Source organism: Paralichthys olivaceus, chromosome 8 (assembly GCF_024713975.1).
Source record: "Paralichthys olivaceus isolate ysfri-2021 chromosome 8, ASM2471397v2, whole genome shotgun sequence".
Classification (NCBI taxonomy): Eukaryota; Metazoa; Chordata; class Actinopteri; order Pleuronectiformes; family Paralichthyidae; genus Paralichthys; species Paralichthys olivaceus.
Window position 1 is genome coordinate 10,805,347 of NC_091100.1, and position 22,625 is coordinate 10,827,971.

The 22,625-nt window shown below is 39.8% G+C and overlaps 1 protein-coding gene across 4 annotated transcripts in view; it reads right to left on the reverse strand.

Moving 5' to 3' along the window:
- Window positions 1–22,625, reverse strand: part of ctnna2 (catenin (cadherin-associated protein), alpha 2) — a 267,738-nt gene that overhangs the window by 200,775 nt on the left and 44,338 nt on the right. For all 4 annotated transcript variants that reach the window (XM_020100468.2, XM_069530270.1, XM_069530272.1 and 1 more), the window contains exons 4-6: window positions 19,311–19,477; window positions 18,124–18,243; window positions 17,005–17,271 (exon numbers count right to left, since the gene is read on the reverse strand). In XM_020100468.2, coding sequence (XP_019956027.2) covers window positions 17,005–17,271; window positions 18,124–18,243; window positions 19,311–19,477 — 554 coding nt within the window. The remainder of the gene's footprint in view (window positions 1–17,004; window positions 17,272–18,123; window positions 18,244–19,310; window positions 19,478–22,625) is intronic.

Sequence of the window (22,625 nt, forward strand, 5' to 3'; positions counted from 1 at the left end):
CTGGAGTCAAAGTTATTAAGGCCAGTAAAAAAACACATGTCAAATGAATAAGTGCAAGTTCAAGCATCCAGACAATTATCATTCTAATTATGTTCATGAGGTTGTCAACAGCGATCATCCGGGTTGAAGGGTATTTACCTCGCTTGTTGCATGTCTTCACTGACATGTACATGTGGCCTCTTTACCTCTGCAACACCAATGTCAAAGGATTGTGGTTGAAATGATGTGCCCTAAAACACAAGGGCTCTCTGCTAAAGATCTTTAACCATTCAAATGCTTTGTGCTTTAGGTGTGTTCCTTGATTTGAAATGCAACATTTGTTAAACGCCTTTTTTAATGTTTTAAATTAACAAGTGTTTTAGATTTTTTTTTAAATTGTGTTTGTTATGGCTCACCCAAATAGTTCTATAGTGAAGTCATTGAAATGTCTTTATTGTCTATATATTGTAATGCAACCTACTGAATATGATATGTTCTGATAACATTTCCATGGCCCTAAACTAATAATACTGCTGACATCATTGTACATTATTTAACAGAGGATAGAATGACAACACTGTTGACAGTTTGAGTGCATTTTTTAAAGATGAACCCAATCAGCAGAGTTCTTATTATCCTGTATGCAGAAGCTGCCAAATAAGGAAGGCACAGGTCCTACAGATGGTCATTTCACAGCAGTGTCCAGTTGTTTAAAACGAGGGCACACACTGAGGGTCATCAGCAAAGGCACACCTGCCGTCTTTCACTAATCTCATTTGATGTGTTCTGGAGATAGCTGGAATCAATGTTACTGGAAGTCAGTCCATTCCACCATGCCAGGGAGTACAGTAAATCAGGAGATGATAAGATCTTGGCAGGAAAAAAAAAAAAGCAAATCACAAAAACTGTTTCCAAAAACATCATAATAATGGTTTCAGGCAGCCACACCAGTGTCTGCCAATGTGAGAAATGCAAAGAGATATTCAATAAGTGTTGTTAGGGTTACTGCAAAGCTGTGAAATAAGATATCCAGCAAACCTTGGATGACTTGTAAATATTACAATATGTAAATAAGCACTTTCCATATGCTGATCACTATTGACTATAATTTACTCCAATAAAAGGGAACGATTAGTATTTCATATTATAATTATTATTGCAAATATGAAGCCTATATTGTATAGAATTTATTTTAAAAATGCATGACAGGACTTCACTTTAACCTCTCTCTGAATATAATGTTCTATTAGTAGATAGTGTGTGATAGGTGTGAATTCATTTCGGTTGAATCAATGAGCTTTTTCTCCTGAAGTTACCTGAGAGGTTCTCCATTTATCTTGTGAAAAACTATACCAAGCTGTTATCTTAAATAAACTTCAAACAGTTTACGAAAGTAAGTCGAGGTCACAAAGAAGAGGAAAGGGGGTCCCTAAGAGACTTATTGTTGCAACTGATGGTGATTATATATATATCTGCCTTCTAACAGCAGCAAACAAAACAAAACCAGAAGTAATGAAGCACGAGGACAACGACCGCAAATATAATCAGTCTTGTGAGATTGTCAGAGGCTGTAACAGTGCTTAATGAAAAGAGACAATTAACTGACCTACTGCCCAGGTTTAGTGAGTTTGTGTTATAAAACCTTCTTATAGACAGAGATCTCTCCTCACGTCCTTGGAACCAATCTCTAAATACCTGTGACAGTGGCCTTCACAGTTAAGCTGGGGCCAAGGTGTCAGTAAGCGGAGGTACTGATAGTGTCATACCCGCCAGCCACCCTCTGCCGTCACAGTAAGAGCAGTGGGAAAAGAAAAAATAGTAATAACTTAATATTACATTTTCTCTTATCTCATCATCAGGTGTGACAGCCCAGTGGCTTAAACCCACCTGTAAAAGATCACCTCACAGAGAGCTCTTCACACTTTCTATATTAAGAATACATATAAAGTTCCAGAGCTATCCCATCCTATTAGAAGATCTCTACGTTACACACTCTCATTCAGATTGTTGCATGACCTTACCTCCTCAGCCAGGGGGATTCTCTATGTTGGTATTAACTCCAGGCTGTGACTGTCTATACCTTAATGAGGGGAGCATTAGAAGAATATGCATGATGTCAGAATGTACGTGTAAGTTGGTCCATAGCCCCAAGCTGAGCACAAGACTGAGCTATATATATGTGTACCTGTAGAAAATTGGGAGTACAGGGATCATGGATGGCATGGCAGTTTATTCCTGTGGCCCTGAGACCCCATGGAGCCGTTGTGACTGAGAAAAGTAATAGCTGATGTATGGCTGCATGTCAGGAAGATTCAAGGAGATCCCATTTTTCAAGGACGACAAAGTAGCTGCCTCTCCGTCTCAACAAGAAGAGAAACACACCCAAACACCTTTCGGGTTACACAAGAAAATTGCAATGTTAAAGCAATGTCCTTGTCCAGACCTGCACTTGTGTTCACATGTGTTCTTCTCTGACCTATACCACATCCTTCCATGGTTTTTTGTGGTTCCGGTAGTTTTTTTAATGCTGCTAACTAACAGGCATTCAAACAAATGATGATGAAAACATAACCCCCTTGGAGGCAGATGCAACCACTGGTTTTAATGCTGTACCACATCGACATTTATCTCTGGCCAGGTTGGGAAATTTCATTCTGAAACATCATTAATGTGATTAAAACTATTTTGTTCTTACAATTATTTTCCATGACGTCATGGCTTCATCAAGTTAAAAATACACAGATGGACCACAGCATTAAAACCAGTTTTAATGTTTTGGCTGATCCGTGTAATTAACTTCAAAATGAGTGTTTCTCTGTTTTCCTCTTTGCTCTGTTGGGGCTGAATGAGGAGGAAGTGTTTGGAGATTAAATGAGGATTTTATTAATTACTCAGCAGGAGGTTGACCAACCCTCTCATATGCTCTGTGGCGGTGTGTCACACTCTAATGTCCCGGTGTCTTAATGAAGATTTAGATCACATCACTGCAAGGTGTCTGAACTTCCAATGACCAGGGGATACAACATCATGCATGGTAGAAACACTGTCTAAGAAGGCAGAGGTGTTGCCATGACACCGTATTTCCTGCTGTGCTTTTAGACATGCAGACACATGGTAACAAGGGTGACTGTGGCTCAGGAGATGGAGCGGGTCACCCACTAATCGTAAGGTCAGTGTTTCTATCCTCAGCTTCAAAGCAGCTTTGCGTAAAACACTGAACCCCAAATTGTCCCTGATGGCTGCACTGCCACTGTGTGGATAGGACGTGTGAGTGACAGATAAGAGCTTTGAGTTGAGTTGTTCTTCAGACTATTAAAGTGCTACATCAATGCAGCCTAATCACCATTATTATCATTGCTCATTTCAATTTTAGCTGTATATATATATAGCAGAGGGATATTTACAAGATAGGGTGAAAAGAGTGAGTTATTTTTGTCTATGTCTTGTTGTTTTCAATATTAATCTATGAATTTCCTTCACAAAAAATATACAAATAAGTTTAAAGAATGATATGTAATAAACAATGCAGCCTCAAAAGAGAAGACAAATTACCCACAAATCAAACACTAAAATGCAATACAGGGAAGCACTGTTGTCTTACAGTCAAAAAAGGTTCTGGGTTCTAACCTGCATTACAGGGCCTTTCAGTGTGGAGTGTGCACGTTCTACAGGTGTCTATGTAGGTTTTTTCCGGGTAATCCAGCTTCCGTTCACAGTCCACAGACATGCAGCTTAGGTTAATGGGAGATTCTGAATAACCCATAGGGGAGAATGTGACAGTGAATGGTTGTTTGTCTATATGTCAACCCTGCGAAACATATATAACATTTTATGTACAGATGTATTTATGGAGCATAAATCCAAATTCTGACTACATAACAATACAAATACAGGCCTCGGACTTTCAGTGCAGAATAAAACGCTGCATGCGTGTGATGCTCAGCCTCAAAGAAACATCTGGAGGCCCTGTCCAGTTTCCTTTAGAGCTGACATAAATATACATATCCCCAGTAATTGAAAACCACGCCGGCACATGGGGGACTTGTCTCCATTTGAATATGAATACAGCTCTCGTTTCATTTTCTGCTTTTTTCAAATTCTGTCAAGCAAGACAATAACCCCAAACCTCTCTTACTGTCATCCCTTCAATACAAATCATTCTGCTGGATACTGCCTCTGGCCCTCCCAGTGACCCAGGCCTTGTCACTCTTTCCCTTTAGTCCAAAACCAGCTGCGCTCAAAGGGCCTGATCGACTAAGATCCCAAATAAAGAGTGCTGAATTGTGTGTACATTATAATAGATTGCCCATTTGGTTGGTGGCCATTTTGCGGGTGATTTACTAAAAATTATTGCGTAAATGATGCAGACATAAAGACATTGCATATTCATTAAGGCCAACGTACTAAATGATGCACGCACTCCTCAGTGTGCATCATTAGTAGATCAGCTTGCATGTTTTTTCGTGGGTGAAATCAAGTTTGCACATGTTTTACACGCGCAAACCTTTAGTAGATTAGGCCCTAGGTCTGCACTCCATTCAATGGCTGGTAGGATTTCACTCACCAAGACATAGAGAAATGCATATGCATGTTTTAACAGTATATGTGGAAGAAAGACAGCCTTTTACTGTCATTGTGTTGGTCAATGTAGCTTTAGGTGAGTAATATGTTGTACTGAATCTTGGCACAGAATATTAGCGCACAAATTCTCAGCCAAAGCTCCTCCTAAGCAGAGTCCAAAAATGCCTCAGACAGACTTGAAGCTTGTCCAACACTTTCAACTTCTATCACACTAATTGGGATACAAAAGTGACTATTGAATGCTATTGCCTAAATAATCTATTACAACTGCCTGGTCCGCTGCAGAGGCTCTTTGGGGTTAAACCGGCCGGCTGCCCTGTATGCCTGACTCTGTTGTGTTTACAGTGGGTTGTGGGACGTGACCTATAGCAACTGCATCTGGGAGGTCGAACAAAGTGAGAAGTCTTGCAGACAGTTCAAACAGGAACAACAGGGATTATTGTAGTGTTGCTGCTGAAAAACATTGTTTTAAGCTTGTATTTCCTTATCACCTTTGGACTCTGAAAAAGACCATTCAAGCAGAGCTGTACCATTTTAGGCTAATCTATAAATTCCTGACCATAACCTTGACAGTATTGTGATGGGCAGTGGGCACACTTTGTCTGAGCAATATTTATTTTTCAGTTTTAGCTTTCAGAAAAGTTTTCAAAAATAGGATCAAAGTCACTGTGCCTTGTTTTATAAGTTAACTGGACATGACCATGCAAATTGGAATTAATAAAAGGTATGGACGGGGTTGATTTCGTGTTTGTTAATAAGATCAGTGGAAGTTTAGTTTTGCGGAATTTAACATAGCTTATGTGTTAATTTATGTTAAATTGATGCTGAGAAAACCCAACTGTTAAAACAGAGGTGTGAGAGCATTAATCCATTATTCATACTGTGAGGTGTTTGTTACAGATACAGATTTGTATTTAGGCAAAATAAAGAGCAAATAAAGACCTGTTGAGGATTTAAAATCTAACCTCAGGATTTGGGCTTGACCTCTGACTTTTTTGTCTTTTCTTTGGATTTCAGCTGTGAGAATGACTTCTGATTTGTTGCACAGCATTTCCGACATGTAAAAATAAATTTTTAAAATATATTTCAATATGCGGAGAGTTTATTTCTTCTTCTTTGGAACATAAATATCAACTGTAAGAAATGTTATTACGTTTGTTACCATTGTCTGTCGTGAAATACCACCATTTTGATGTTATAACAGGGGAAACATGATTCATTCAGATACAGGAAGTATCTGTTTATTCCCTCTAGAAATACTCTTTACATCAGACAGCTGCAATACGCACCACTGCTTCACAGTAGCCTATAGGAGCTGTGACTGACAGAACAGACTGATCAAAAGTGCATTATCGATTGATCCTCTGGCCTCTTTTTTCTTCATGCATCTACAATTTCCTTTGCTGAGTTTAATCTTTACCAGACTTACAGCATATCTTACTTTTCTCATTTTTCGATCTTCCACATATTTGTGTGTTGCTATTGATGTGTTGCGTGCATGCGGTTGACCATTTTTTACCATGTGCATTGAACGGTGAAAGGTGACCAATAGTAGAGGTACAGAGAAATAATTATTATGATAATCATTAATATATGTTTGGATAAAAAACCTCCACAGGCCTTCTCATTTTCAAATGTTTGTTTTCATGCTTCATGTTATGCCTATATGATCATCTTATGTTATTTTTAGAGGAGCTTTCAGCTCCCACCACAGATTAGATTAACGTAATGATAGAAAAATGAAGAACAAATGTTAAAGCAGCAGACAGTGAGGCAGCAGCACAGCATGCGATGTGGTCGTGTCATTTGTACTTGCAGAATGAGCTACCAGGACACCCCACTGAACCAGCATTAAATACAATTAGGGGCTTGATGCAATGACACCACAAAGAAACAGGACTGGCAGTAAATTTGCAAACAATCTTTTTTCTACATCACTCACTTTCTTATTTGCCAAGCATGCAAGGCTTTTAGATCAGTGGAAAAGCACACTGTCTCCACACAAGCAGATTACATCGTGGTCTTTAACTGAAGATTTACAGTTATTTGTTTTATTGTTCAGTCAGCAGAGCTTCCACCAGTTGGGTGTTTGGTGTTTACCCCTGTGTGCAGAAGCTATGATGATGTGGCAGTTCATTGGGGGCAAAGAAGGAAGCATAATTTCCAAAAGTTTCTCATTCAACTGCCACAGATCTTTGCTGGATAGTTTTTTTTTAGAAGAAGCTCTCAAGCTTCAGCCAAGACTCTGAGAGAACGACTGAACACAATGACGATGCAAACACTGCGGAAGCTTTGGTAGGCACAATTACAAGACAGGGAATAGGGATGAGGCAAAAGATGTGGAACAAATAAGATGAAGATATAATGCCGGGAAACCAAGAGAATGAAAGAGAGCAGTCAATTTCACTACTGCAAAAGAAGTCTCGACAACAGAAGCGATGCTCATGAGAGGAGAGACATCATAAAACTGCAAATTAAAATTCAGAGAGGATCTCCTTCTCTACATGAAAGAAAAAGAGAAACATGAACACAATATTAAACTTTGAGATGAGCAAAACCACAACTGAACAGAGAGCTTTAACTTGACATCTTCATGATGGTAATACTGTTTTTCATGTCCAGCGCTACATCCCTGAACGACACTGAAGTAGTGAGTGAGTGAGTGAGTGAGTGAGTGAGTGAGTGAGTGAGTGAGTGAATGAATGAATGAATGAATGAATGAGTGAGTGGTAGAGTTGACTTTGTGATTAGGTTAACCCCATCGGTTGGTCGGTGCTGCGAGACTGACTGAAATCTTCAGCAGATGTTAGCGACCACCAACTGATGTAAGGGACACCCTCTGCTAAAGCACACCCACCACAGGCTGATCAAACCTGGGTGTGTGTTCCTGAGACCTTTGGGCCTGTAAAGTTTCCATTAATGCTACTTTTTCACTTTCTGACAAATCTAGTACACCTCTCTCTGTGTCGACTGGGTTCAGTCAGCATCACAGAGGTCTGCTACCCAGAAATGATGCTTGACATCATGATAAATATTATATCAACGTATACTTCCTGATCAGATGCCCTGTACCTTAAAGTGGCAGCGCGGCCAACTTCTTAGTACAAAGTCTGTCTAATGACCATTGACCCGATGTGCAAACAAAGGCTGAAACCAGCTTAAATGCAGATATTTTGACATGTCGTGGTCAGAACAGCACAGGTGTAACTTATGATAGCAATGTCACCAACAACATATCAAAATGTGTCCGGTGAAAAAGGGTCACAGCAGTTTCCACCCATATCCTCAGCTGCGCACAGAGACCATATATGAGGATTTCACTTGTCTTGTTAGTTGTGTTTGTGTCTCATGAAGCATCTAAAACAATGCATTATACAACTAGAACCAACTTGCAGTCTCAACATTTCCCTCGTCCTTTTCTATTTGATTTGTGTAAGAAAGTGGCTTCGGTTAGAATCTCGCATGGCTGGACTTTGGATCATCATAGTATATTGATGTACTTACTGCCACAGAGCACTCCATTATCTCAAAATGACAGCTAAATTGGCCTGTCAACAAAGCTACACTCATCCAAGCAACTTCACTGGTGCATTAGTGCTTATAGACCAAAAATACTGGGCATCTTCTCAATTCAGGAAGCCACAGGGGAACATAAAGCGTTTTTGATGCTGCACTATTCAAACATGCAGCCTTAACTGGCTGGTTTACCTTGCCTATCCAAGTAGGGAGAGAGTCTTGCTGAAGAATAGAAGATCACTATTGATGGGGTGTTATAAATTTAAAGTCAGTGCTACCTTTAGCCACTTCAACTTCTGTAATTGTTCCAGTTATTTTTAACTCGTTCTGTCTCAGTCAACTTCTTTAAACTCCAGTGTTTTTTTTTATTATTTTCACTCTGTTAACATAACACAGTGAAAATGATAATACTCTTTTGTCCTTGGGCACATCAAATCAAAACCACTTATGTTGCTTTGAGCTGAAAATGAAAAGCTTTCCTATATAGCTCCTCACTTACATGCAGAAGTTAAGCAAGTAACTCAAGTTAGACAACTCTGAACTAAACTGCCTCAAACCTGTGTAAATGAAACTTCTTAAATAAGAGTTTGGTGAATCCCTACGGCAATGCCATAATCTCCATTCCAGGCTGTGGAGGACTCATCCCTGAGAGACTGTGGCTCTCAGGTTAAATTAATGCTTGTGTAAACTGATGCTTGCAGGAAACTTACCACTGAGCATAATTAAAAAAGTTGCTAATGAAAAGTTTCACTTCTGAATGCAGTATATATACAGTACATATGGTGTAGATGTATCATAGTATAGAACAACTGGCCGCTAAAGTCAACAGAGATTTGGCAGCCTATTTACTGTTTTTGGATCCTCTAAAATGTTTATACCAGGAAAAAATATTTGTGCAATTTTGTCTAGGGAACGGCTACTTTGCATTTCTTTAGAGCCAGACTTTGAGGTAGGGAGCTTTAGCTCTGCAACATGGAGAGTTAAAATCAGACAAGCAGCTCATTTATAATCTTTTGGTTCGGTTTTGTCTCAAATCCACCAGGAGTTCCCTGCCAGATATATCATTTGCAGAAAAACTAGGACTCTGTGTGCGTAAGTCAATATGTATGTGCACGTCCATATTATTGTTCAGAGTAGACCAAAATATGTGTGGGTGGAAATGCTGCATTTCAAAAAAGTCAAATCAAAACCTTCTGCAAAAAACTGTAGCATTGTGTGACTAGCAAGGACAGTCAGATTGGCCCTAAACAGGGATACAGTCTTCTGGCCTGCGTGTATGTGTCTATACACTTGCATACGTTACATTCACCATTTGTGCAACAGCCAGCATGCCTCGCATCCATGAGAAAGAACAGAGATGAGTGGGCAAGCTGGCAGGTGAGGCTCCCGCAGAGAAATCCTTGACTGGAGGGCAAAATACCTTTAAAAAAAAAAAAAAAAAGTAATTTGCTGCACCCACTCAGAATTCAACTCCCAAGAGTCTTATGCTGAGAGGTCTGAAGATGCAGTGAGGTAATTCACTTTGGTTGCTGCTGCCATTAAATTTAAGGTGGCTGTCTATATATGGCAGGAGTGGTTAGAATATACTCTAACTACTCTGTTAATCATCATTCGTTGCTTCTGATAGCGCGAGCTGAGGAAAACAAAACAAAGACAAGTAGGAACAAACCTCAGGTGGGAATATTTGACCATAAATTGTGGGATGTATTATAAGGTGCTTTCACTAGCATGTTAATTGAAACTATGAAAACGGCATGGCAGAACAAAACTAAATCTATAACTGGAGATAAACAAGAAGTTTGAAGCTTTGAACTGAACTTTATGTAAAAGCAACAGTGGAGCCAGCACAATGAACCCAAGGTCTGACCGTAACTAGTATGGATCTCTGAATCCCATTTACCAGTGACCTCTCCCACTCTCCTCCTGCCTCCTCCACAGCTCGTCCATGCCTTATTGCCATCAAGACAAGCGAGGCATTGGGTAATTAGTGTACAGCAACAAACAAACCAATGCTTCCCTATCTCCCTGGTCATGTCCCATTACTTCAGCTTAGTCCCCGTATTCATATTTCTCTTGACAGGTGCATCTGTCCATGGAGAATGAGGCAGTGTTGTAATCGGCGGGCAGAGGATGTCGTGATTAAGAGGTGTACCTCTGGGCTAACACGTGGCTCAGCCAAGGTGAAAATGACGACGGGAGTGGAGTTTTATTGAACACAACAGGGTTCTTGTCAATAATACTGGCACTCTGCTTTGTGTTCAATTTGTTTATTAATGCTTCGGGTCTGTGTGCATTCGTACATGATCGTGCATCTGTGCATGTTTACGTCTGACCTTCCCCGACAAGCACCAGTGGGCGCGGTGATCAGGATCTACTCTTTCCTCTCTGCCAGTTTCTCACAGGCAACTTCAGAATGTGTTCAACACCCACATGTTCGAGAGCCGAATCGATGTGAGTCAAGGAGAGAGAGCAAAACCGGGGGAAGGAGAGACACGGCTGAGGGAGAGAGTAGCCGACTGTGTGTGTGTTTGTGTGTGTGTTTGTGTGTGTGTGTGTGTGTGTGTGTGTGCGTCTGAGCATGTGTGTTAGTGCAAGAGAGGAAGAGGAAAGCGGGAGAGAAATAAGAGAGGGCCTGAAATGAGACAGCACGGATAGGAGTGCACAGATTGATATAGCAATTACAAAGAAAGCTATCCCTCAGTTAGGAATGCATCTACATACATTAGAGACGGGTTGCTCCCCGACCACTGTTTCTCTGAGGTTGCCTCAGCAGCGTCTCCTCCACAAACGGAGCACGTGGAAAGGTCATCACTGGGCGGTCATTGTGCATACACTTACAGTGGAGATCCCATCTGTGGTGCATGTTGTTCAGAGAGGAACAAACTCATCTCATTGAGAAGGGAAGATGCAAACACACTCCCAAAAAGAAAACAAGAAGTCCATCTTTACATACAGGGGCATAACACAAAAAGAGGAAGAGACACACAAAATCAATTTTTCCTCTCATGCCTGTTATGTTTATTGGAATTCTGTAATTAGACGTAATTGTAGGAGTCTCTCTGTGTGTCATTCCATAAGCATAAACATGGCCGGCTACCTTTCACTGCACTGATGAACGCATGCCGCATTTGGAAAGCGACTTACACACAGAAGCATTGCTCACCACAGTGAGATTCAAAGGACCGGCTGTCATGCACACTTTCTCTGAGCTAGCAAGTAAATCCGGTTATAGTTGGCCCATAATGTATGCAGAGTGAGGACTGGCATATTCTTGTGACTACAGGTCCTGTAGCCGTTTGCATGAAAATACAAATCAAGTTTCCAAATGGGCTCAGTGTATGCATGTGAGCACTGCATTTCAAACACATCTGCTGGTTCAAGATACATCAGACAATGACTCAAAGAGAGGAAGAGGGGAAAGAGGAAAAGGAGAGCAAAAGGTATAGGGGGTCGAGAATGATCTGTGTGAATAACCCCCCCAAAAGAAGAAAGAGGTGGAGGACAAGCAGATGGAAATACAAACCATGGAAAAATGATCAAGTGTGACTTGGATCTCTGCCGCAGTCTCAAAGCTATGCTCTGCCAGTATATGCACGTCTGCACTGTGTGAATGAAACATGTTGGTGTGTGTGTGTGTGTGTGTGTGTGTGTACATACACAGCCACTGAGCACTGAGAGTATTTTTATGTGAGATAGCTGGAGGTACATGAGACTCGTAATGACACAACAGCACTGAGACACTGAAGGGTCCAGGTGGAAGAGAAGAAAAGCAACACTGTCCAACAGACGAAGGGCAGAGCGGTAAGACTGGACCCTAATACAGAATTCTCTTAGACGAAGCTCAATCTGAGGACCTGCGCACATCAAAAACATCTCAGCATCAGATGATAGCTTCCATTTCATTAATGGTACAAAACCATACAAGGTGATGCAGGCTTTTGCTCGGAGCACAGAATGAGCAAGACTGAAAATCTCTGTTTCTAAGGACCTGCAGCAAAAAAGGATAAAAATGGATATGATAGAGCGAGGGTGGGGAATGAGAGAGGGAAAGGATGGACAAGTGACGAAAGTGATGAAAGTAATTAAACACTGCCATCTGCTGGTGACAGTATGAACTAACTGTATGCTTTGAGTCTGAGGCTAATGCATTTAAACTGATTCTCAAAAGTAGATGTGACACACGAGGGACACGGTGCTGGGCTGAACTGGACATGATAATAAGAGAGAATTTGTCCAAACACAACCAATGCAATTGTATAGCCCTGCTCCGAAATTAGGCAACATTCAATTCGCTGGCTGAGAGTGAAGACGGACGGCTAAGGAGAAGGTAATCATTTTGATGCACAATTATGTTATACCATCCAAGTCTTTTGCTCCCTCCTCTTGGCTCATATAATTGAAGGAAGCAGCAGCAACTGTGTTGGTGGAATAAAAGGAAGACGTTCTATAAATCATACTTGACTTGCAGGTTTTTCTCAGCTCATTTACGTTAATTGAAGCACAGTGCATCTTGTATTTCTTCAGGTTAAAAAAAGGCCTCTCAGGGAAGCACTTACCTTGTTGCTGTTCTAAAGATGTTGCCTTGATGTGTGAGACTGTAGGTGATAGTCACTTTTTTTTTTTTTTTAATGGCTGTTATCAGGTGTTAAGTGCTTCTGACTGCATAAAGATAAGGGGCTCAGAGTAGGAAGATGAGAGGAAGACAAAGATGTCTTCTATCTTCATGTTAAAATGTGTAGTTACATGGCAAGAAGGAGAGAGTTTCTGTCTGTCTGTTTTCTGCCTACATGTGCTCTACCGTGCCCAGTGGGTTGTCCTCCTGTTCATGTGGTACAAACAGCATAGAGAAAGCATGTATATATAATCTACGTGAGAAAACCTCGTTGTACATGATAATATGTGCTACAATTAATTCACAACTCCACTGCTTCACTGTGTATGTCTGCTGTGACCTAAAAAAAATCTATGCCTGTGTGTGCTTCAGTGTGTGTTTACCCACATACCCGTTGGGTCTTGACTCCATCTGTCCTCCCACTGAGCTCAGATCCTCAAATAAAGACTTTCCTTCCAACAAAACAGTGCTTTTCCTGCATAGTGAATTTAAAGGTGGCTCCTCTCAGATTCAGCGTCGCCTTTACAGAGACCAGAGCATGAAGCCGAGAAAAAAAAAAAACTATTTCAAGGCTGACTAATAAATATGTCACTGCAAGCTGTTATTGCACCGACTGAATCAGACCAAAGTGATGCAGCGATAAAAACGCAATGGATCTGAATGGTATGTTAGCTAATTAGATTAAAACATATTACAACTTAATAACAAAAAGAGGAACAATTTCACCATTCGACTCCAACACCACACCAATTTTGGAATGTTTACAGTTGTAAAACTAAATGACAACACACCGCCTGCCTTTTGAACTGCTGTTTTCCAACACATGATCTTATAGAAGTAGAAGATGACAAAAAATCCACTGCAAAATGGAATGGGTTCTTCCCAGGCCCAGGCCCCATCCCTCCAACAAATTAGATGTAAATTGGTTAAGTAGTTTCTGTGTCCAACACAGATGGAAACTAAGTGGCAACCCAGTGTGACGTAAGCCATTGGTTTCTTTGGTCCTGTTTTGAAACATCGAGTTTAACATTTTGTCCAGCACCATCTTGTTTTTTTTAAACCAGAAGTAACCATATTTGGAGAGAGGGGGTGGAGCCTGGAGCCGAGTTGCCCTCTACTGGTCATTTCAGAAAATACTGATTTCATGCACTGCCACCTTGGCTTCCCTTTCAAGACACTAAGTCAGTTTTGAGTTTAAAACATATGCTTCGGTCTTTTCACATAATTCAATTTATTTATGTTTTGTTCAGGACTGGGATGTGGTGCCTCATTACAAGCTCAGAAATAATCAGAATAACATTTTATGAGTTTTCTTATATAAAATTAAATAATTGGTATTACCAGCAAAGCCTCTGCAGGTTGCACAGAACATTCTTATGATGGGGAATCTAAAAGGTAAGAGGTGGAGGGTTGCTCATGTTGGCTCTTATTTATATGTCAGACGTCGCTGAACTTGAGTGAATTTGAACTGATGCTGACCTTCCTTTTTCCCTTAATAGATCTTGTACCTCAGAGTCCCAAGTTGACTCATTGAAAGTAATTCTGGGTGTCAGAAAAAAAGAAAATAAAAAGGAGTATAGATGGGGTCATCTATTCTTCCTTGTGTTATTCATAAGCTGCCCTTTCACTTTCTAGACCTGCATCTGTGCCCAGCATTTAAAAATCTTGTCTAAACTTTGGTGTCAGACTGCACACGTTCTGGAGCGACTGAAGCAATGTGATCCACATCTTATTTATTTTCATTATAGAGGCATATTAACCAGCGATCCATATGCTCACTAATTTATCTTTGTTGTAGTGCGGTTTTTACATGTGATTACATATTCATGGCATTGAGATAGAAGAAAAGAATAGAACTCCAGTCTACCCCCCCCATAAAAACTTGTTTACAGTGTGAATGAGATTACTCATCCAAGTAGGTGTGAGATTGATGTTAATCATTTGGAAAATAGATTAGCAGCGATTTTACACGTAGCTTCGCGTTCTAACACCAAAAGACTTGTAGCAACATCTACAACAGTTATGTACACACACAAAATCCTGTGTGTCATCCTTATAGTTGAGTATATCTAGCCATTAATTAATATGCTGGAAGGATCTGATCGTGATATGTGTCTGTGGAACGTTAAGAATTGAAACAGCTCTAGCTTCAGGCAAACACACAGGGTTAAGCAAAGGGCATTTTATCTTTTGAACTGCGCATTCAGGTCTTTTGTCTTTTGAAAAAGCAAAACTGTGTGACATCAAAAACAGAGTGGATATGATTATTCAAGGCCACATGCAGAAAAGCTGTATACCAGGTTCAGCACACTAAATAGATAGTAGTATAGAAGTATATAATATAGAAGAGTATATAAAATGATGCAATGTCCAAATCTCCCCACAAGGGGTCACTCACATACTGTAAACTAACAACTTGTGGACAGAGCACAGCGATATAAAGCATGTTTCTCATAGACTGTGTTTATATAACCATAAAACCTTTGTGCATAACACGTAATGATAAGGAGGGATACATATGGCCAGACATGAATACATCTGCAGTGTCTAGGAAGTGATGGTTGTACTGATGCTACTCTGATTGTGATTACAACTACATCATTGAGCCTGTTTGGAAAATATGAAAAGATTCAGATTTTCAATTCCACTAACTAGAGTATATCATAATTATAAAATGTATTAAGAAAGGTTGTGGACTGGAACAGTGTTGCATCGCTTAGCACTGTCGCCTCACACTTTTTGGGTTCTCCATGCTGGTAAGTCCAATAAGAAAAGTTTGGATGTGAAAACGTTTGAATGAGCTGCTGCTGAGATCAATTATTTTAACCACGGCACCATGTTTTGTTATTTTATATTAATATACAACCCTTTACCATTGGCAGCAGAAGCAGTCTTACCGAGACTATATTACAAACAGTCCACAATAATAAATATCCTTACTCAATATCTCTCGGGAGCATAGGGTATAATATACAATACAGCGTTGTCACTTTAGAGCATTAATAAAATGTAATATTAATTAAATATGTCATAATGGTGTTCAGGGCTGTATTATTTGATAAACAAGGTACTACACTGAACAAAGTGGATAACAGTTGGGAATTGTGGGAGAAAATACACAATTTTGATCAGTAAAGACTTGATAACTGAGTCTGGGAACAACTTCAACCCCAGCTGATTTGACTCAGGGTCTTCTTGACCAATGTTAACTGTACTGCATGCTGCTGGTATACTGAATCTTAATGGAAACTGTCCAACTAAATATCTAGCTAAATATAAACACAAGTTAAAGGGTAAATTATGCTCAAAATATGATAAAGGAATCAAAGTACCGCTTTTAACCACAAACTTTGAAACTCAAGCCAACATCAGGAATCATCTCTATAATCTGACCTCTAGAAATGCTCAACTAAATAGCATTAAGGTACCGGCTTCATTCAGGCCATGTACCAATAGTTCACTAGCAATGTAAAACCACTAGATGGCAGCATATAATCGTGTTTATAGAGAAGTCTCATTCTGAACGCACATAAAGTCAATTTGTTACATCTTGTGCATCTTATAGATTAAAAGAAAGGACAAAACAGCAGCCAAAAAAGTGTAGAGCCAAAAACATACACTATATACATATACACATTTGGTAGATCAGTGTGTGTTGGTGGGTTTAGTGTGTGTGCGTGTGTGCGTGTGTGCGTGTGTGTGTGTGTGTGTGTGTGTGTGTGTGTCTGTGTGTGTGTGTTTGTGTTCAAAAGAGTGAAGGACAGAGAGATGAAGAGAAAAATGCATACAGTCAATATTTAGATATTACAAGTCCCAGAGTGATGCGGATGCAGCAACAATGTCAGGCTGAACACAGTGGTGCAGATAAGAACTGCTTGTGGTCTGCAGTGTATCACTTATAATGTGCAATGAATGTGCCTCAGTAAATGGTGGAAATGTTTACAAGCACACAGAGGGGTAATCTATAAAAAATTATAGATAGCTGGACTTAATATGTGTTTCATTGTTATAGTCAGAAAAGAACATGGTGAGCTTGCCATCTTAATGCCATTGTAAATATCACACTAGGAAATCTCAGATGATATAGATGCATCTACAGAACACCAAGCTATACTGATTTTTACATTAACATGATTTAATGCATTTATGGAGCACATGAGCCATATTAGAAAAAAAGTTGATAAAATCAGGAGGTAGTTAATACTCCTGAAGGTAAGATACATCAGTTTGAAGACACACACACACACACACACACACACACACTTGTACTCACAAACACACACACACACAGAAGAACAGAATGCTTGCTGACTTACATCAAATTCATTGAGGGCAGCAGCCAGTTCCCCAATGCCAGCGTGGCCATGCTTCTCATCAGTGGGTGAGGTGGCCTGAGCAGCACTGGAAATGCCTCCTATGGCTTCCTGCACCTGCTTGAACACGTAGTCTCGGTTTGCACGTGTGGCCGCCACATCCGGGTGGCGCAGGAAGGCCTGCGAGGCTGTATACAGCATGGTGGCGTTCTTCTTAAGGGCCCCACGTGCAGCCGCCATCTCATCTCGACACTGGGGGTCTTTAAGTTCCTGTTAAGGTAACAAAGGCTCACAAATAAGCATGAACAATCATTTCAAGTCAGTGTCGCCCCCCCCCATAAAAAATATTTAATATTACAATTTTTGTAATATTTTTACAATTTTTTCACAATAGAGACAAATAAATGACCAAAAAGATCACAGCACAAACATCCTAAATGATGAACTGGTTTTGTTCCAACCAAACAAAGTTAGAGGATTGTCGGCAGTTCAGCAACCCTGGAGCTGGATGGGATTCAGTTCAGTGGTTTGCTCTGGGACAATTCAGCAGCATGAAGCTGCCAACATAACACTTGTCATACTGGAGGCCTTATTAAAATACATTGTTATTTGCTGTCTGTTTCAAATAAGCACTAGTCTTGATATTTAGTTGATTTACAGTTGTGTGATAAAATTATTTAAAATTATGTTAAACAGACGTTGTCCCCCCCAAAAAACAGATTATACAGTCATGATCAGTTTGCCAGCTGCGGCAACTCAACTGTATATGACTAAAAAAATAAGTCCTGATATTGTCATAATGATTCAGGAGAAAATTCAGTGCAGGTTCTTTATCTTAATGCATCGGCACCATTCTTGAACCAATTTTTTTTCTATTTGTTATTATTATCATTACTATTATGACACAAAAACGATTCACGCAGTGTTGTCCTGTCCATCAGGATTCTCTTTGTACAAGTGAGACCGTGGCTGCCTTCCAGGAGGTTAGTAAAAACTAAACAATGGCTCATATCATAACATTATTACTTAATTTATCTCTGGAAGGAGCCGTTTCCCTTCTTTCATCTGAACATGACATGTAAGTCAAGAGAGGTTTCTTTTTTTTCTGAAAAAGCCATTTACCTGCTGTCTGCGGGCTGCCACGTAGTTAAGCTTCACCATCTCCTTTCCAAACTCCTTGAAGCGGTTGGCCAGGTCCTGCTCATTAGTTGCATTCTTCACACCCTCTAGGGCCTCCTCTACCTGTCACACGCACACATGAACACACATGCAAACACACACAGCGAGACACACAAATGCACAAACATAAAAAATAAATGCTGAATATTTGAAAAGGTCACATGAAAACAAGGTCCTGACCTACATGATTTAATTAAGCACTAAATCCTTAACTATAAAGGTTATACTAAAACAACATCACAATACATGTGTTTGTCACAAATAATGTTTTTTTCTCCTGTTGAACTGTGACCGGTTAAAAAAAAGAGTAATCACCATTTATATGTGCAAATTTAATGGGTCTCATTTCACCGAGCTCCATCCCTTCTGTGGGTACACTCTGATTCTAAACCCATTTCTATCCCTAATGAAAGTGCTGCACAAGATGTAATGGAAAAGAGAGAAAAGAGAGAGATAACTTTTAAGTGGCCTTTGATGGCGGGGATTATACTGGCTTGAGTTAAGCCCCTCTGTGGGCCTCCAGAATGAAGCTGGAATAAACGACTCTGAGTGTGAGTATGTGTCTGTGTGTTTGTGTGTGAGTGAGTGAGAGGGAAAAAGTGACTGAAGGTGCATCCCAGCATTAGTTTGTTTCAGAATATACCCATTGCATATCATTCTTCTGCACACTGTGTATTAGCTTCCCTTTCAAATCCCTGAGCCATTTCCAAAATAAGGGACAGAGGAACTTTTCCAAATGATGGTAATATGTAGTTAATCACACGGGGTGATATTGATACCCTGCAATAACATCCTCTACTGTATATGCTATGTGCAGGGGTTGTGATAAGAGCATATATTGTGTCTGCAGGAAGTCCTTTTCTTTCTAATTTGCCGGCCTTTAAGTGCACTGTGCATGTTAGTCTTAATAATGCATTCAGGGATTCAGACATTTCATGACGCATTCATTACATAAACATGAATATTGACAGTGTTACACCTCACAGTTGTGACAGCCACTCCAACACAACATAACCTATAATCACAACCCTGCTACCTCATAACTCTCGATTTAATATCAACCAGACACCACACTGCTGAGCTCCTGTCCAAGAAGAACATTTTGTCCTCTGGGAGATGAACGCACTTACAATTTTAAGGTGGGCCAGCAGCCTCATGACATCTGCCATGTCAGCGAGGATGAGTAAGCGGGTGACAGCAGAGAGCAGGGCGCGGGCCGCCCTCACCATCGTGCCACGTTTCACGGAGGAGCAAGGGTCATCGGCAAACTCTGACGAGGCAATACGCATCGTCTCTCCTGCAGGAGGGAAGGAAGAAATCAATAAGCAGGAAAAGGGATGTTATCATACTTTACCCAGATTATCATCAACGTTTGTGAGAATGAGTACTTCACACTGCATTGATTGAGTTCTATGCATGTACTGTATGTGCATATAGTGAACTATACAGTGAGATGATTGAGAGTTCCTTGAATCTGTCTGTTCTTCAACCCATGTAAGGTTCACAACTGCCTTCATTTAGTTTAGAGCTCATAAAACTGTGCAGATCGCTGGGAGGTCACAGATAGGTCAGAATGTGCCTTCAGAGCAATTTGCTCAAACCCACACAAACACAGAAATATTCTCTACATAATAAGCTTAAAGGTGGTTTAGTTGGACCTCTTTTCAACCATTTAATCGCAAGTCAAGATATTTGTTTAGAGTTCACCGAATACAAGATGCAACTCAACAAAATTCATCCCTAATTCTTTTAAAGTTCTAAGACAAAATGCATGAGTATTTCTGTTATTGTTCTAAAACACGTCTTTCTTTGCTTTTTGTTGCCAATTTTTACTTATTCTTTTGGGTTTATTTACAACAATGATGCTTATACACAAAAAGCTAATGGTAAGTGAACATTTCTCACACCTTTTCTAAAAAATGATGCAAAATGCTTTTCGCTGGGTCAGTAGCACAGTGGTAGGAGGTCAACACAGCTCGCATAGCATATATTAATTACAATGAGGAAATGGAGCTGTTTGCTGTGCTAATGCTCGGTATATAAACAACCCTGAGTTCCCAAAAAATATTTATATATCTAATCACAATAAAACATTCAAACTGAGAGAAACACACTGAGGCAAACAAGCTCTCACACATTCACACAATCGAAGATCTGCTGGTATAGGGCCATAGTAGTGTGTGTGGGAGTACAGAGGGCAGAGTACAGAGGGCCGGATCGCTGAGCTCTCCTGTGGTCTGAGGAGGGTTGATGAGGTCGCGATGACACTGGTCTGATACAAGCATGATCACAGATTTAAGGGCATTTTACAATATATACAAATAACTTTATTTGGCAGATGAAGACATTTGGCTGAGGATACACATTTAGCTGCTGTGAACAGGTGAGCTGTCCTGTTAAGAGCCTGGTGAAAACTCAACATGGTACATTTCTGTGCTGATAAGTTTAATATTATTAGTATAAAACAGTTTTCTCTATTCTCTGCATTTCATTATATCCAACCTTAGCAAAAGAAGTAATTTGTGAGAGAGAATGCAGAGAGTTCCTCATCAGTAGTCCACATGTGCTCTGAAGAGATTTTGAGCATGACCATATTTTCATGATCAGTGAAATAGTTGGGAGATGTAGATTATTAACTTCCACCTCCTATTCAAGTGTTGGTCTTTTCACGACCAAAGTACTTTCCTGGGTAAGGCGGGTATTGAGCTTGACTAACTGGATTTCTCACAGGGCAGACCGAGCCTTACCATCAAAAGAATCTGGCATTAATAAATAAATAAATGTGCACATACCCAAGCACAAATGCAAACATCTGCTATATTAAAGCAAACCCTAAAGATATAATTTCCTCAATACACTTAAAAAGGCTTCTGTTGGCTTTAACTCACTCACTTAACAAGTGAGAAGAAGGATCTATTCCTTTATCATATCCGCTATGGTGATGACCTGTACAGTAACAGTCAATCTCACACATCAAGAGAGTTGTGTACCAGGGCAGTCAGGTCAGTGTTTGACAGCAGCGATGAGCTGCGTTTACCTTTTTCTGCTGACGCAAATATTGAACTGAGAGTCCAATTCCATTCTGGCGACAAAATTTTGAATCGATATTGAGATTCACTGACTTATAGAGAAACATAGTAACACAACTTTAGAGAGTTACAAACAACTGTGATCTCTGAGTGTAGTTCCCAGGAAGACTGAGAGTGATTTGCTGAAATAAAGAGTTGCTTTCCACTGTGAGAGTGGAAATCTAAATGCCTTAAAATTCAGGTCCTTTGCCGTTTAAGACTGTCAATGGTCTAACGATGAATGACTTTAGGGCAAACATCTCCAGAACCAAGCTCATTACAATAATGAAGAGGTACATAGCACGTAAAGTCCAACTATGTATAGGTTCCAGTCTGTTGCATTTAATGGATTTGATTTGCCTCAATAAAGTTATATGGAGATTTACTCTTTTTTTCCACTACTACAATTCTTTAAACAATTTACCATATTTTTAAATCAAAAAATAAATGATTAGCAGGTTTGATTATTACAGTTACACAAAACTTCAACAGAATCTGTAAAATCTGTGTGAACATCTTTGTTGAGTAACTCCCATAAACTGCCCGAATACAAGAGTCAGAAAGTTCGTCTGAAGCTGTAACAAATTGACACCTAAACATGGAGTATTTATTTACATTGTCACAACAATCCCCTAATTCAGGTCTTATAATAAACAGTGTAATGTGCTGATTGTGTTTTCACAGCTGAAGCCTGAATATAAGAGGCAACATTTTAGTAAGTGACAATTATTTAGCAGATACAAATATTAAATGAGGGCTGGGGGAAATATACCCACCTTTACTATTGTAATTCAATGCAACCCATTACAAACTACAGCCTCAAAAAGTTACCACAATACATCTGACTCTGTCTCAAAAATATGACAACAAAGTACAATACAATTTTTTCTTCCGCTGGCCTGTTTAACTGTCCACCCTCTGTACCTAACATGCATTGCACGTCACAGTCACTGTTTTAAAAACACTGTGGTGAAAACCTGACTGGAAGATTGTAGTATCACAGTTTAAGAGAATGTAGCAATCTCCCTGAGTCAGCAGGGTATGACATATTCACAGGTGGGATCTAGTTTTGTGATCAAAAATATGGTTTGTGACATTATAACGTATGGAGAGATTCAGTCAGAGACTCACGTTAATTTGTTTTGCAGCCAATTTCATACAAATAAATGTGTAAAGTGGTAACTACCCATACCAACTGAAAGTAGTAAGATTGGATTTGAATTGGTTTTCTGAAAACACTCAATGTAAACAAATAAAAAAAGATTTGGCCTATAAAAAGTTAAATTGGGAGACAGAGACAAAGAACATGTTCCAAAGGGACTGACAGCAGGTGACCCTTAACTGATGATGAATGATACTCTAGAAAGTTTAGAGTAA